The sequence below is a fragment of the Condylura cristata genome, unplaced genomic scaffold (assembly GCF_000260355.1).
Source record: "Condylura cristata isolate star-nosed mole 26May11 unplaced genomic scaffold, ConCri1.0 scaffold00006, whole genome shotgun sequence".
Classification (NCBI taxonomy): domain Eukaryota; kingdom Metazoa; phylum Chordata; class Mammalia; order Eulipotyphla; family Talpidae; genus Condylura; species Condylura cristata.
The window spans coordinates 43,493,085-43,506,669 of NW_004567107.1; the positions used below are offsets into that span (position 1 = coordinate 43,493,085).

At 34.8% G+C, this 13,585-nt stretch overlaps 1 protein-coding gene across 2 annotated transcripts in view; it reads right to left on the minus strand.

Moving 5' to 3' along the window:
* Window positions 1-6,476: 6,476 nt before the first annotated feature.
* Window positions 6,477-13,585, minus strand: part of KIAA2026 (KIAA2026 ortholog) — an 83,133-nt gene continuing 76,024 nt past the window's right edge. For both annotated transcript variants that reach the window (XM_004677648.2, XM_012721508.1), the window contains 2 exons: window positions 12,862-13,049; window positions 6,477-10,755 (listed from right to left, as the gene is read on the minus strand). In XM_004677648.2, the coding sequence (XP_004677705.1) occupies window positions 7,118-10,755; window positions 12,862-13,049 (3,826 nt within the window). In that variant the 3' untranslated portion in view covers window positions 6,477-7,117. The remainder of the gene's footprint in view (window positions 10,756-12,861; window positions 13,050-13,585) is intronic.

The following is a 13,585-nucleotide window of genomic DNA, read 5'->3' on the forward strand; positions in this document are numbered from 1 at the left end:
GGGCCAGTGAATGCTGAAACAATTTCCTTCACATTGTTGATTGAATTTAATATGGATTTCTAATCATATGCTTTAGAATGCTATAGAAATACTGTACATTGCCTTTAGTAATAAATCTACTGTTCTTTGTAGAACAACTAAAAATACTAATCAAATAGGAATGATGAGAAATATTAAAATAAAACACTAACAATAAATGCTGTAATGCATGATAGTAACTGTGCCTATAGATATATCAATAAACCATGGTGTTATTTTCCTCCCCTAACCCCATCATTATCTATTCTCTTGTCCCTTTCTCTCCTCTCTTAACTACAGAAACTTCATTAAGGATTGATATCCATTTTGGGGAAAATTTATACATTATCAAATTGTCAAACAAATCTCTAGTATTTGTTTTTATCATTCTGACTTGCTTTATTACATATTATTCTTTCAAACTCCCTCCATTTTGTTGTAAATGACTATATTTCATCCCCTTTTATGGTCAAAGATTACTCCATAGTGTGGATATATTGTATCTTCTTGATCCAATAATCCATCAGTGGACACTTAGGCTATTTCTAACTATTGATATTATTTTAAAAATTTATTTATTTTTGCACACAAGAACTGAGATACAGGCTAGAGGTGCAGGTAGTGAAAGGATTCACTAGAGACAGACTGAGGGGCAGAACAGGCAGTTCTATTGAAGTACACTGATGTGGGGAGCAGTGGGCAGGTCAGGAGAGGTCTGCTGTGCCATGTAGGTCAGCTCTCTGGTCGGGATTGAACTTATGCACCATTGGTTGGGGATAGCTTCATAGTGCTGTGCTTTAACCTGTTGCACCACCAGGGAGGGCCCTAAAATATTATAAAGCTGCTATGAACATTATATAACAGGTTTTGTGTGTGTGTGTGGTGTGTCACTGGTTCTTTTTTTTTTTTTTTAAAGATGCATTTATTTATGCATACAGAACTGAGGCACAGGCCAGAGGTACAGGGGCAGTAAGAGGATTCACCAGAGACAGAGTGGGAAGCAGAACAGGCAGATTGATGAAGTACACTGCTGAGGGGAGCAGCGGGCGGGTCAGGAGAGGTCTGCCATGCCATGTATGTCACCTGGGCAGGGTATCACTCACACCAAATCGGCTGTGACTAGCTTGCAGTGCTGTGTACTACCCTGTTGCACCACCAGGGAGGGCCCCTGGTTTCATATTCTTTGGATGTATGCCCAACAGAGGGATTGTTGGATCACATGGTATTTTCATTTTTTCAAGGAAATCAGATTGCTTTTCATAATCATTTCATCAGTTAATTTTCCCAACAGTGTAAAAGGCATCCTCTCCAACAATTATTTTTGGAGGCTTCTTTAATATGTGCCATTCTCAGGGTGTGAGAATGAACATTTTTTCATTTGTCTGTTGACCCTGTGAATATTCTCTTTGGTGACTTGTTCATATCTGCTGCTTGTTTTTTGTTAAATTGTGTGAATTTTTTATATTTCCTGGATAGTAATCCTTTATCATTTGTATTGTGATATTTTCCCATTCAATAGTGTCCTTTTAAACTTCTTGTATTTACTTTTTCTGTATAAAAGCTTTCTGACTAGCTACGAGTCAAGAAACCAAAAACGTCTTTCTCATAGATGTTCTGAAACATATTGTCAATGTTTTCTTCTTTATTTTATTGTTGCAGGTGTTATATATAGATCTTTAATCCAGTTAGAATTTATTTTTGTGTATTTCATTCTTTTATGTGGCTTTTCAATTTTCCTGGCTCCATTTTTAAAGACATTATTCTTTCCTCATCTCATGGTCATAATTGCTTTAGCATATATTGTGTATTGATGTGCATGTGTATTTATTTCTGGGTTTTTGATTCTATTCCTTTGATCCATGTATCTGTTTTTGTGCCAGTTTCATATGGACTTTAGTACTGTTTCTTCAAGCTAAGTTTGAAATTGGGTAACATAATGCTTCCATTTTTCTCTTAATAGTGTTGCTTTTACAATTTGAGGACTTTAGTTCTATATAAATTTCAGTATATCTTTTCTCTTGAAAAATATTGCTGGAATTTTAATAGAGTTTGTATTAAATTTATATATTATGTTAGGCAGGGCAGCCATTTTGATTTTATTGATTCTCCCCAACTATGAGATGTCCTTCCAAATCCTTATGTTGTTAAGTTCTTTCACAGTTCTCATTTTATATAGGTCTTTTACCTCCTTACTTAGGTAAATTCTGAGGTTTTTAATTCTTTCTGAAGCAACTATAAAAGTAGTTTTTAAAAAAATCCTCATTTCTTGCTCATTGTATATGAAAAAGTTATGAATTTTGTTTTTCAACCTGCCACTATGCTGTATTTATTGTTTCTAATATTTTTTATGAAGTCTTGAGGCTTTTCTATACATAATATCATTGTGAAGAGTAATAATTCTACTTCTTTTCCTATTTAGATGCCCATTTCTTGTTTCTGTCTCATAGCTCTGACCAAAACCTCTAATGCTAAGTTAATAGAAGTGGTGATGATGAGCATCCTTGTCTTGTTCCTGATTTTAAGAGGAAACCTTTCTGTTTTCATCATTTCTGTTTTCATTTGATTCCTATATTGCTTAAAATTTTTAATAGTAAATAGGTGCTGAATCTTATCAAATGCTTTCTCTGCACCAATTGACATTTTGTCTGTACTGTGGTTTGGTTGATATATTATGTTGATTTACGTATATTAAACCATTATTGCATCCCTGGGATAATTCCCATTTGACTGTGGTGTATAATCATTGTGGCATACTTTTGAGTTCAGTTTGTTAGTATTTTATTTAGCTGGCCTATTTCTTCTGGTTACTCTTGATAGGCTAATATAAATTTGTGTAGTTCTTCTGGATTATTGAATTTGTTGCCATAGAATGTTATAATCCTTTGTCTGTGTTACCTGTGATATTTCCTCTTTCGTTATTGTTTATTAGTGTTTTGTTTTGTTTTTTTGGTTAGCCAAGCTAAAGTTTTATTTTTTTCTTCTCAAAGAAACAACTCTTAGTTTCACTGACTTTTTGTAGTATTTTCGCTATTTCCTATTTTTAGTATTTCCTTTCTTCCACTAAATTTGGGACTTGTTTCTCTTTTCCAACTTGCTTTAGGTGTAGTATTAAATTGTGATTTTTATTGCGGCTTAATGTGGATTCCTATTGCAATTTTCTTCCCCCTCAAGACAACTTTTGTTGCATTCCATAGATCCAGGAAGCTTATATCATCTTTTTGTTCATCTCGAGGCATTAAAATTTTTTTCTGCTTTAATTTCTATTTTTGTTCACAGCAGTTAAACAGCAAATATTGTTTAGTCTCCATGTATTCAAGTTTTTTTCTTATAGTGGATTTCTAACTTTATGGCATTAGTTAGAATAGAATATTAGGTATTAGTTAAGTCTTGGAAGTTTTATCAAGTGTTGACAGGTGTCCCAAAATATGGTCTATTCTTGAAAATGTTTCATGCGCACTTGAAAAAAATATGCATGCAGTGATTTTTAATTGTTACACCTACTTGACCTAGCTCTTCATTTAAGGCTATTATTTTCTTATTGTCTTGTTTCCTGTCCATTGTTGTAAGTGGAATATTGAAATTTTCCAGTTGTCAATATTTTGCTTTAGTTTTGTAATTGCCTTATATATATTTTTTAGTAAATAATTTATCATTTCTTCCTGTTGTATTGATTTTAATCACAATATTGTGTCTGTCTCCATTTCTTAACTTTTTGTTTTTTTTAAAAAAACATTTATTTACTTATGCATATAAGAGCTGGGGTATAGGTCAGAGATCTGTGTGTGAGGCAGAATAGGGAGCAGAATAGGGAGCAGAACAGGCAGATCTACTGAAATACACTGCTGACAGGAGTAGTGGATGAGACAGGAGAAGTCTACTGCACCAATTGGGTTATTTCCATGGCTGGGGATCAAACTTATGCTGCAGTGGCTGCTGATAGCTTGATAATACTAAGATTAACCCCTTTTGCCACCAGGGAGGCTCAACGGGTTAAAGCACAGCACTAAGAAGCTAAAGCCACTTCCGCATGAGTTAAACCCTGCTGGTCCTGGAGGTGATCCACATTGTGCTGCAGACCTTTCCTGAACCATCCGCTGTTCCCCTCAGCAGTGTACTTCGACGATCTGCCTGTTCTACTCTCCACTCTGTCTCTGGTGAATCCTCTCACCGCTCCTGCACCTCTGGCCTGTACCCCAGTTCTGTATGCATAAATAAATAAATCTTAAAAAAAAAAAAAACCTGGGGAGGGGGAAGGGAGGGAAATGCACGGGACTATGGTGGTGGCACAGGGGTGATTTGGTGATGGGAAACCCGCGGGGATTACAATCGAGATGGAAAAAAAAAATGTGCAAAATGATGTAAAAATAAACTTTGTAATAATAAAAACAAAACAAAACAAACAAAACCTAATGATAACAATGAACACAAAGAATTGAGGAATTTGACTTTGTACTCCTTGGCCAAGATCCCAGAAATACACATGACCTGCCAAATTGTAGATAAGGAAAAAGACAGGATTTTTTTAAACATAAACCTACTAATTTATACAAATCTCTAGTAAAAAGGGGTATTAGTTTAAAAAGTAAAGTAGAACTTTAATATAAATTACCGAGATTTCTTACTTATACAACAGCTGTATGTTAAATGTCTACTGTGTGTCAGTTACTGGAATGACAATAATAAAGATGAATAAGTTCTCTTTTTAAGAATGACAAGCATTAAATAATTGCATACAAATAATTTTATTATTACATAGTGCTATGTTCTCATCACTCTGTTCTCCTCACTCCTCACTGCAACATTATGGAGGCAGTATAAAATGTAATGAGAATCTGTAACGAAATGTCAAGTCAAAAGAGGACATCTACAAAGATATTAAGGTGTCTTGAATTTCTAGGCCTTTAAAGAGTGCAATAAACAAGAGGGAAGTAAACTGAAATGAAGCTGGGGAAGAAAGCTAAAGTTTTAAGGTGGTATGGGCTTCACTCTAAAAATTCACTGAAGCACAAGGAATTCTGAAGGTCATTATTAGGAGTTTAGATTTTAGAGTTACAAAAGAAGTAGTGGTTAATAATTCATTTAGTTCCTCCTCTGGGAATAAAACTGGGCCATTCATAAGATCTAAGGAAACAGCTTATACAATTATTTTGAGACAGAAGAGTAACAGTTCTAGGTTTTAAATGTTGAGTACATAAATGCATTGAGTACTACCTATGTACCATGCAATACACTTCAAATATCACTGATTTCCACCTGAAATCTAACTTCCTGCTAAATTAGCAAGATAAAGGAGGAAGGTAACTATAGAGAAGATCACAGACATCACTGGCAAAGTTACTGCCTTAGAGAATAAACAGTTTTCCAAGAGCAACTTTCTGGGAACATCCTTACAGTCTGCTTCACCTTGCTAACTAATTGCTGTACTTCAATGGCAGCCTTTTAGGCTTACTCATTTTTAACTACAAATTGTAACTTCACATGACAAGGCTGAATAGTATCATAAATGAAAGGTGGATGAATATAGTCTTCCAAACAAGATAATGGACATAAAAGATTCAATTTAAGTATAAAATCTATCTTTATTTAACATGAAAAACCACAAAAATCAAACCCTGAGAGTTAAATGAGCCATAAACACTGCTTCACAATGTAATTAATTGCTGTGTAATTAAAACAAAAAAGGCAAAAATCACTGTAAATTTAAAGTGTGCACATTTGCTATTCTAAACTGAAAAAAGTTTCAAAATATTATTTTTGAAAATTACATACCATGAACCAACACCTCAGTATAAAAATAAATTTATCTGGGGCAAACTAGATATTAGGTACAGAGAACCTTTCTGTACTATTATCGCAACTTTCCATGAAATCTAGAATTAGTTAAAAATAAAAAGCTAAAAAATGTGTACTTTATCAATCTGCCTTTCTGCTTCCCACTCTGTCTCTGGTGAATCTTCTTACCACCCCGGCACCTCTGGCCTGTACCCCAGTTCTATATGCATAAATAAATCTTTAAAAAATAATCTTAAATCTGTATATATATATATATGTATGTATTATAAACAGAGGCAAAATACACTAGCCTGAAGATCACTTATTTTGGTCAAAGTACACTTTGGTGGTGGATTGAGGGGAAAAAAAGAGACCTACAGTGAAATTTTATAATAAAGTATCCATGTAAAATTATAGAAGGAGGATTTAAACCATTAGGTTCAAGTATTAGGTCTACAACACCCTAACTGGGTGACCTTGGATGTATCACTTACCCTTTTAAGAGTACTGTGAAAATCAAATGAAATGTGAAAGTAAAGTTTGTAAAATATAAAGCCTTGTACAAATGCTATTATATCAAATTTTCCAGTCTCAAATTTCTTTTGGTAAAAGACTACCTTAATTTTTATATCACATTTTTTAAAGGAAAAAGAACACACTCTAAAAATGCTACTCAAACAAAGAGATACAGCAACTCAGTTTATTACATGCAGATTCTTCTGCATTGTTGCTAACAGTTCACTGGTCCAAAATTACTAAAATACTTAAAAAACTATACATTATGTAAACAAAACATAAATAAGACAGCATAGTTCTTTGTACATATAGTTTAGTACAAGTTGTAAGGGACTTAGGGATCTGTACAATTTTACATCAAGGACTGCATTTTCACAATGCATAAATATATATATATATATTTTACAGAAACAAAAATAAGATTTCACTAATGACACAAAATACCATTATCATAGATACGCTGCAATAGTCCAAATTCAAGAAACGTGTCAATGCAAGTGTGCAAAAAGCTAGCTTACTCCCAACTAGTCAAACTTGACTTTGTTATACAGACAGGTAAATCCTGACCATCTATTTTAAACAATCTTTGAAAACATATTCATACCAATGAGTGAAATGGAACATATTTTTCCCTCCCCAAGAAAACAAGGCCTGTTGCAAGCTAATGAAAAGATACATTAACACACACACACACACACACACACAAACACAACTATGTATAGTATGTTTTCAACAGTATAATAAACAGTTAAAACTTATGGGAGTCAAAACAATGCCCCGTTATTTAAAAACTGGCTCCATTAGTCTAAATTCAAGATGCAGCTGTGTCAGGCTTCTCTAAGCCAGATGACTGAAAAGCAGGGAAGACAGAGGCAGGGTTTCGACTGGCAGATACGACAATGTGAGAAAGAGATGAAGAGAGTGAAGAAACCTTAGATGCTGGGGTATTTATGGTATTTAAGATGGCTCCTTCTGGACTGACCAACAATTTTTTGACAGACGTGTCCAAATGAAATACAGAAGTGCTACTTGGCAGTGGAGAATTACTAGAGCAAATGGCAGAAACCAAAGAAGTCTTAGCCAAGACAGTAGTTGGAGGAGACTTAATTACAGAAGTCAATGACACTGTTGGTGTAGGAGGTGGAACAGAATCTTTAACAGTTGTGTTTACGATCTGTGGTGTTGTGTGTACTGTGGGTAGAGAACTTGCATTCCCAAGAGAGTTTACAATTTTTGTAGAGCTTCTTAGAGAATGTTTTATAGGTAGTCCACTTAAAGAATTATTTGATGCTAGTGTGATCTTTGGGGCAGGGTTATCTACTGGTGTAGGCTGAATACCTTGAGCACTGTTAAGAACTAAGGGAGGTCCATATTTTGGGTTAGCAGATATAAGAAGAACATGGCTGCCAGCTCCAAGACCTTGTTGTGGAACAATAAACCGGGTTCCATTAATCATGATCTGAGTACCAGGTGCCAAAGGTGTACTGGTGTTGATCACTATTTTTTGCTGAATATAAGTTTCACTGAACTGACCACCTACCACACTAGTTACATTTGATGGTGCTGTAGCAGTGTGAATGGCAGAGCCACCTGGAGCAGAATTGTAACTAGGGGCTGGTTTTACTAAAGCAGGAGACATTTGCTGGTTTGGAAGAGATGCAAAATTAGAAATATTAATTATTTTACCTGGACTTGGTGAGAGGGATGGCAATTCAGTCTGAGGTTTATTTGTGTTTATATTAGTTGGCACTGTAGCTGAAACCCCTGGTGACTGAAACTGGACAGAAGTCTGTGATTGTCTTTTAGAAAAAGATACAGAACGTGTGGCTCCTGGTACTGTTGCCACATGTGGAACTGTGGTGATTATTTTTGGGGATACAGTCACAGGTGTAGACAAGGCAACAGTAACAGGGATTTGCAAAGTTGATGTTAAACATTTAGGGGACACTGTTGGTTGTGTAGTTGAAATCAGAACAGATGATGCAAGATGTCCTGTTTTTACAGTTGATATAGCCACAGTGTTTCCGAGATTTGATGTGCAAAGTCTATTTGACAAAAGAGGCATAATTCTTGAAGAGGTATCATTTCCACTCACTAAAACAGGAGGTCGTGTCCCCACTGAAGCAGAAGTTGAGGTCACTGAAAGAGAACCCAAAGATACATTTGCTCCTGTTGCTGAAAACATGTTTACTGCTCTTGCTGCAGAAGCCACTGATTCATTAACAGGAGTAATATTTTGACTCACAAAATCTGAGTTTACCGGAATTGAATTACCACTTGTTGACAATGGTAAAACGTAGCCCTTGGTACTTTTTTCTTCTCCTTTTGAAGTTACATTTTGCAATATGTTAATTGATGGCATAGCTGGCACAGTCCCCGAAGAATTTACAATAGCTTGACCTATGTTTAGTCCAATTTTCACATCTTTTATCTGAGACACAGTTGGTGATGAATTTATTTTTATTGGTGCTCCCACTGTAGATGGAATTAGTACTATCTGGGGTTGCTCTGGAGTCTTAACATATGATTTATTTAAGGGAGGAGGAAGAGTTTGTTTTAATGATTCTGCCACAATAGTCGGGGTTGAAGTGCCACTGGGAATAGGAGTATTAATAAAAACTAGTTTCTGGGAAGAAACACCGGTAGATGTTGGTGCAGGTGTCACATTAATTGTAGTTCCACTGCCAGGAGAAAGAATAGATGGGGTTGACACCAGCATAAGTTTCTGAACTGGAGTACCACTGACTACATCTCCATTTGTTGCTGCTGTTGCTTCTGATCTTGTAGCAGGGTAACTTTTTGTGATATAATCTACTTGTTGCTGTTTAGTTGGGGTATGAATAACATTTGCATTGGTTTGTCCAAAATTTCCTGCTGATATGCTAATCACACTTAATGAATTATTTGCTGTTGATGGTAGGAAAGTGCTAGAAGAAACAGAGGACTTTAAAGGAGAAGACAGGGAAGTTTTATCTATTATATGTCCCAAATTACCACTGCAGGAAGGCTGGCCTAGTGAAAGATTGAGATTTTTCCCCAAGGATGGATTAAAGCTAGCTGGAATGGAGATAGAAGTTGGTGCTTGGCCAAAAGGTGGGAGACTAGATGTAGTAGTCGTTCCAGCTACTGGTGAAAAGGAAGAGGATGATGAAGTTGTTGATCTTGGCACCAGAAATGCCTGAAGTTGAGGAGCAAATGTGAAAATTGAACTTGAGGATAAACTGTTGGGTGAATTTTGATCTGGGTTGGTTTGCACTTTTACAACTCCAGTGTTCCCACCTCGTGTCCTAACGAGAATTGACTGAGAATCTCTTATACATACAGTTTTCAGTTCTTGCTTTGCTTCAAGAGAGTCATCAGTTTTTTGTGCAAAACAGTTGAGGGAACTACCAGGATTTGAAGCTCCACTTAGTGTTGTTGCTGATAACAGAGGCTGAACTGTTGAGGAAATGGTGGGTGAGGCAATGGGCTGGGGGAATGTGGCTGCTGAAACTGCATTCTTGACTTTTTCTACCTCAGTCTGGTTAGACTTAACTGATGACGTTAGTAAATTACTTATGGAGGTTACAGGTGACAAAGGCTGTGGTCTAGCACTGCTCACATTTGATAAAGGTGTAACTGTCTTACTGATAACTGTATTTGGTAGCTGAGTAGAAATAGTTCCTGTTGAGTTGACAAGAACTGATGCTAAAGAAGAGTTTACATTTGATGGGAAAGGTGAACAATGTTGTTCTGTACCTTTTTGTTGAAGTAGTGGTATTTCTTTTGCAATTGCTTTTCCTTCCTTGTGCTGGATCACAAAATTTTTAGGTAGAATGAGAACCTGCTGCATAATTTTTTCTCCAGTTTTAGAATCCAGCACAGGTTGCATCTGAATCTTTACAGAGCTGTTATTAAGATCTATGGGCAACCACTGACCAGAGGGCATTTTATATACCATCTGTAAAGGACCTTTTGTACTAGTATGGCAGGTCAGCGCTGGCTTTATGGGGCTTGCTTCTGAAGGAGAGATCATTGGTTTTTCCACAGCAGGAGCACTCCTACCTGTGGAAGAGGGCAGTTGATTTGTTAAGGTCACTTTGTTCCCAGTATTCTTTGCAAGCAAGGCCTGAATAGGTTTGGTCCCTTTCTGGAGAGTAGATGATGGGGTTGAATCCACTGAGGCAACTGATTCTGGAAACAGTGGCTCTACATGCTTTGATTCATTTAAACAATCAATCTGCATATCACCTTCTACATTCTCAATTACTGTCTCATTTGTGCTTAACTTTGCTTTCTTCCTTGGGGAAAGCTCTTTTTCTTTTGTGCTGTCATCCAGAAAACTTGTTTGTTTGGACTGTCTTTTAAGTGTTTTAGGCAGTGCCTTCAGTACATCTTTAGAAGGTAATTCCTTTTTCAAAAATTTGCTTCTGGCCATAGGAAAATCTATTTCTGCCAACTTCATATCATCTGAAAATTATAAAAAACAAGTAACTTGTTTATATAAAAGAGCAAAAGAATAGCAATAAGACCAATTATAAACAAGAACATCAATCTTTCAACTGGCAATTAATTAAATCTATAGTGTGATTCAAAATTTTTTACATTTATGAGATAAAGGTAAAGTGACCTCTGACTTGGTAAACTTAACTATTTACATATCATAATTATTCCCAAGAACAACTATTATTAATATGAAAATAATTTTTTGATTAAATTCTCTAATTCCACTGTGAATAAAAGTACAAAATGGAACTTTACATCTGTTAAAGAAATACTCAAGCCAGTAATTAAAGCTCATAATTTTGATTTGAAAAGGAATTTAATCTGATTTAATCCTTTCTTTCTATATAATGAAATCTTAATATCAAAAGAATAGGTGGTTCTCCATTCCAAATACCCTCAGAGATGTAAAAGGGTGAAAACTGTATAGCTTTTTCTGGTGTTTAACTATCCCCTGGTGTTTAATTACAGAGAAAAAAAAATATGTTCATATATGTTCAAACTGGGTTAATGACAAATTACTTTTTTAAATTTTCCAAAGATATGGAAAACAATAGGTTAATACTTTCCTACCCACAAGTTTTTGACTTATTTCTTATATAACTAAAGAACATATTTAACTAGACTTCATAGAATAATATAATCTGAAGAGTTGAAATAAATTATAGATGATCTAATTCAGCCTCCTTACTTGAATATGTTACCTCTGACCTCATTGGGCCATCAATCTTGGTCATTCCTTATAACACCTTTACAGAGTTATCCATTAAGGCTTATTTGTAAATGCAAAATATTAGAAAACATTTTGATTAGATAAACCTGGATTTTAAACCTGGATTCTAATATCTATTATAACAAATTGGTAGTCCAGTATCTTCAAGTTATTGTTTCTGTCACTGGCATTTCAATAGATTTTTAAACTTCGTTTTTCTCATGTACTGTATCAGTAAGAATAAACAAATGGTACAGTCAAAATGGGATTTGAGGTTTTACTTTTACAGAAACCATTATAAAGTTGTGGGGGTATGTAGATTAAACACTGGGTATAGTGCAGGAATCTGGAATTAAAAGAGTCTTTCTTCCTCTCAGTATAAAGGCATGAGGAAAGGTAAAGGTAAAGACTTAAAATGTGAGGAGTCAGTAAAGAAGGAGCCTTTGAAAACAGCAGTGACCTTCTGTGGAGGGAAATAATCACTTGGAGAAAAACTTCAAGGGAGCCAAGGGAATAAATACTTTATTTTCCTCTCACTTTTTAAATGTGGGGGTGGTAGATGGGACTTTCCAATGGCCTAAGTCCATGAGAAATCAGAGAACAGGGGCACTGTGATTGGTATGCACATAAGTGAGCATCGTGAAAAAATGGGAAAGAGTATCCGAAGGGGCAAAAGGACGATGATCTAGTATGTGAAACTAAAGAGAGGCTTGGCATATATATGCAGTAACTACCCGCTTTTTAGTAATATAAATATATACCTTCATTAATCATTAAAATGTGTTAAGATGTCCCTGATTTATAATGACACTTTTAGATTATTACGTAGGGTCTCTTGAACTTAATGTATCAATTAAGTTCAAATTATTTTTATATTAAAAAATATATATGTAATCCAGATACTGAGATATTAAAATGGCTATGTTGTAGTTCTTGATTTGGACAAAAATAAAAAACAAAAACCTTCAGTATTATAGACTTGCCAAGTTCCACTTAAAGGAACTTGCTGTTAGATTTTTCAGAAATAGTGCTTCAAAAATAGCAATAATGAAAAGAAATGTATTCTTCAAAGGGAATGCAGATCAAGGATGTGTGTGATCTGTTAAGAGCAAATGCATGCATGCATGCAAAAGTTTGGAGCCAGGCACTGGTTTCATAGACTTACAAATATTAATATTATAATGATGACATTACATCATCATAATATCAGATTTTATCAGACATAATAATACACCTGGAAAACATACCAGATATACCCAATCTAAATATTTTAATTAACCAGATTAACTTTTATTCCCAGAAGAGATTTAAAATATCTTTGTGCTTTTAGTCATAACTTAGCAAAAAGTCTTAATGCCCACCTGTATCAAAGTGATCCTTCTCCACGATAGTGAGAGATTCTGTCAAGTCTACAGACTTACTACCTTCTAGTTTAGGAGATTCTTTTTCAGGGTCTCTTTCACTTTCTTCAGTAGTCCACAGTTCTCTAGTAAATATATCATGATCAGGCTGTCTTCTAAAATCATCATAGTCTTTCTTTAGGCGGCTCCTGAAATAAAATGTCCGATGTAACAAAATAACACACATATATTAAACTCCTGGAAGCTAAACTAAATATTAACATTTTAAAATATATATCAAGATATTTTCAGCTAAGTCACTCAAAACTGTTTTAATCTCAAGTCTTGCCAATGATTATGGTTCAAGACAATAAAACCCAGGTTGTAGGCATAAGAAACATAAAAGGATTGTAACTGCAATTTCAGAAGGAAGTATTTGAACATACTACCTCACTTATTAGTAGATTTTTAAAAGATTTTACTTCCAAGTTGCACTGACAGACACATGTTTGAGAATCTTAAATTACCGATTTTAATAAAATATTTAAAAAAATTTTAAATTTTAAATAAAAGTACTTTTTTTTACAGTTAAAAAATCCAGCATTTAATCCTGACTATAATCATGTCTAATCTTTTCAATCTCTCTAGAAATTTTTATATAAATATAAGGGAAGGAAGCTGAAAAGTATTCTTTCAAAGATTCTTTGCACATAAATACATAACTGTCTATATGAAGCTATGGAAA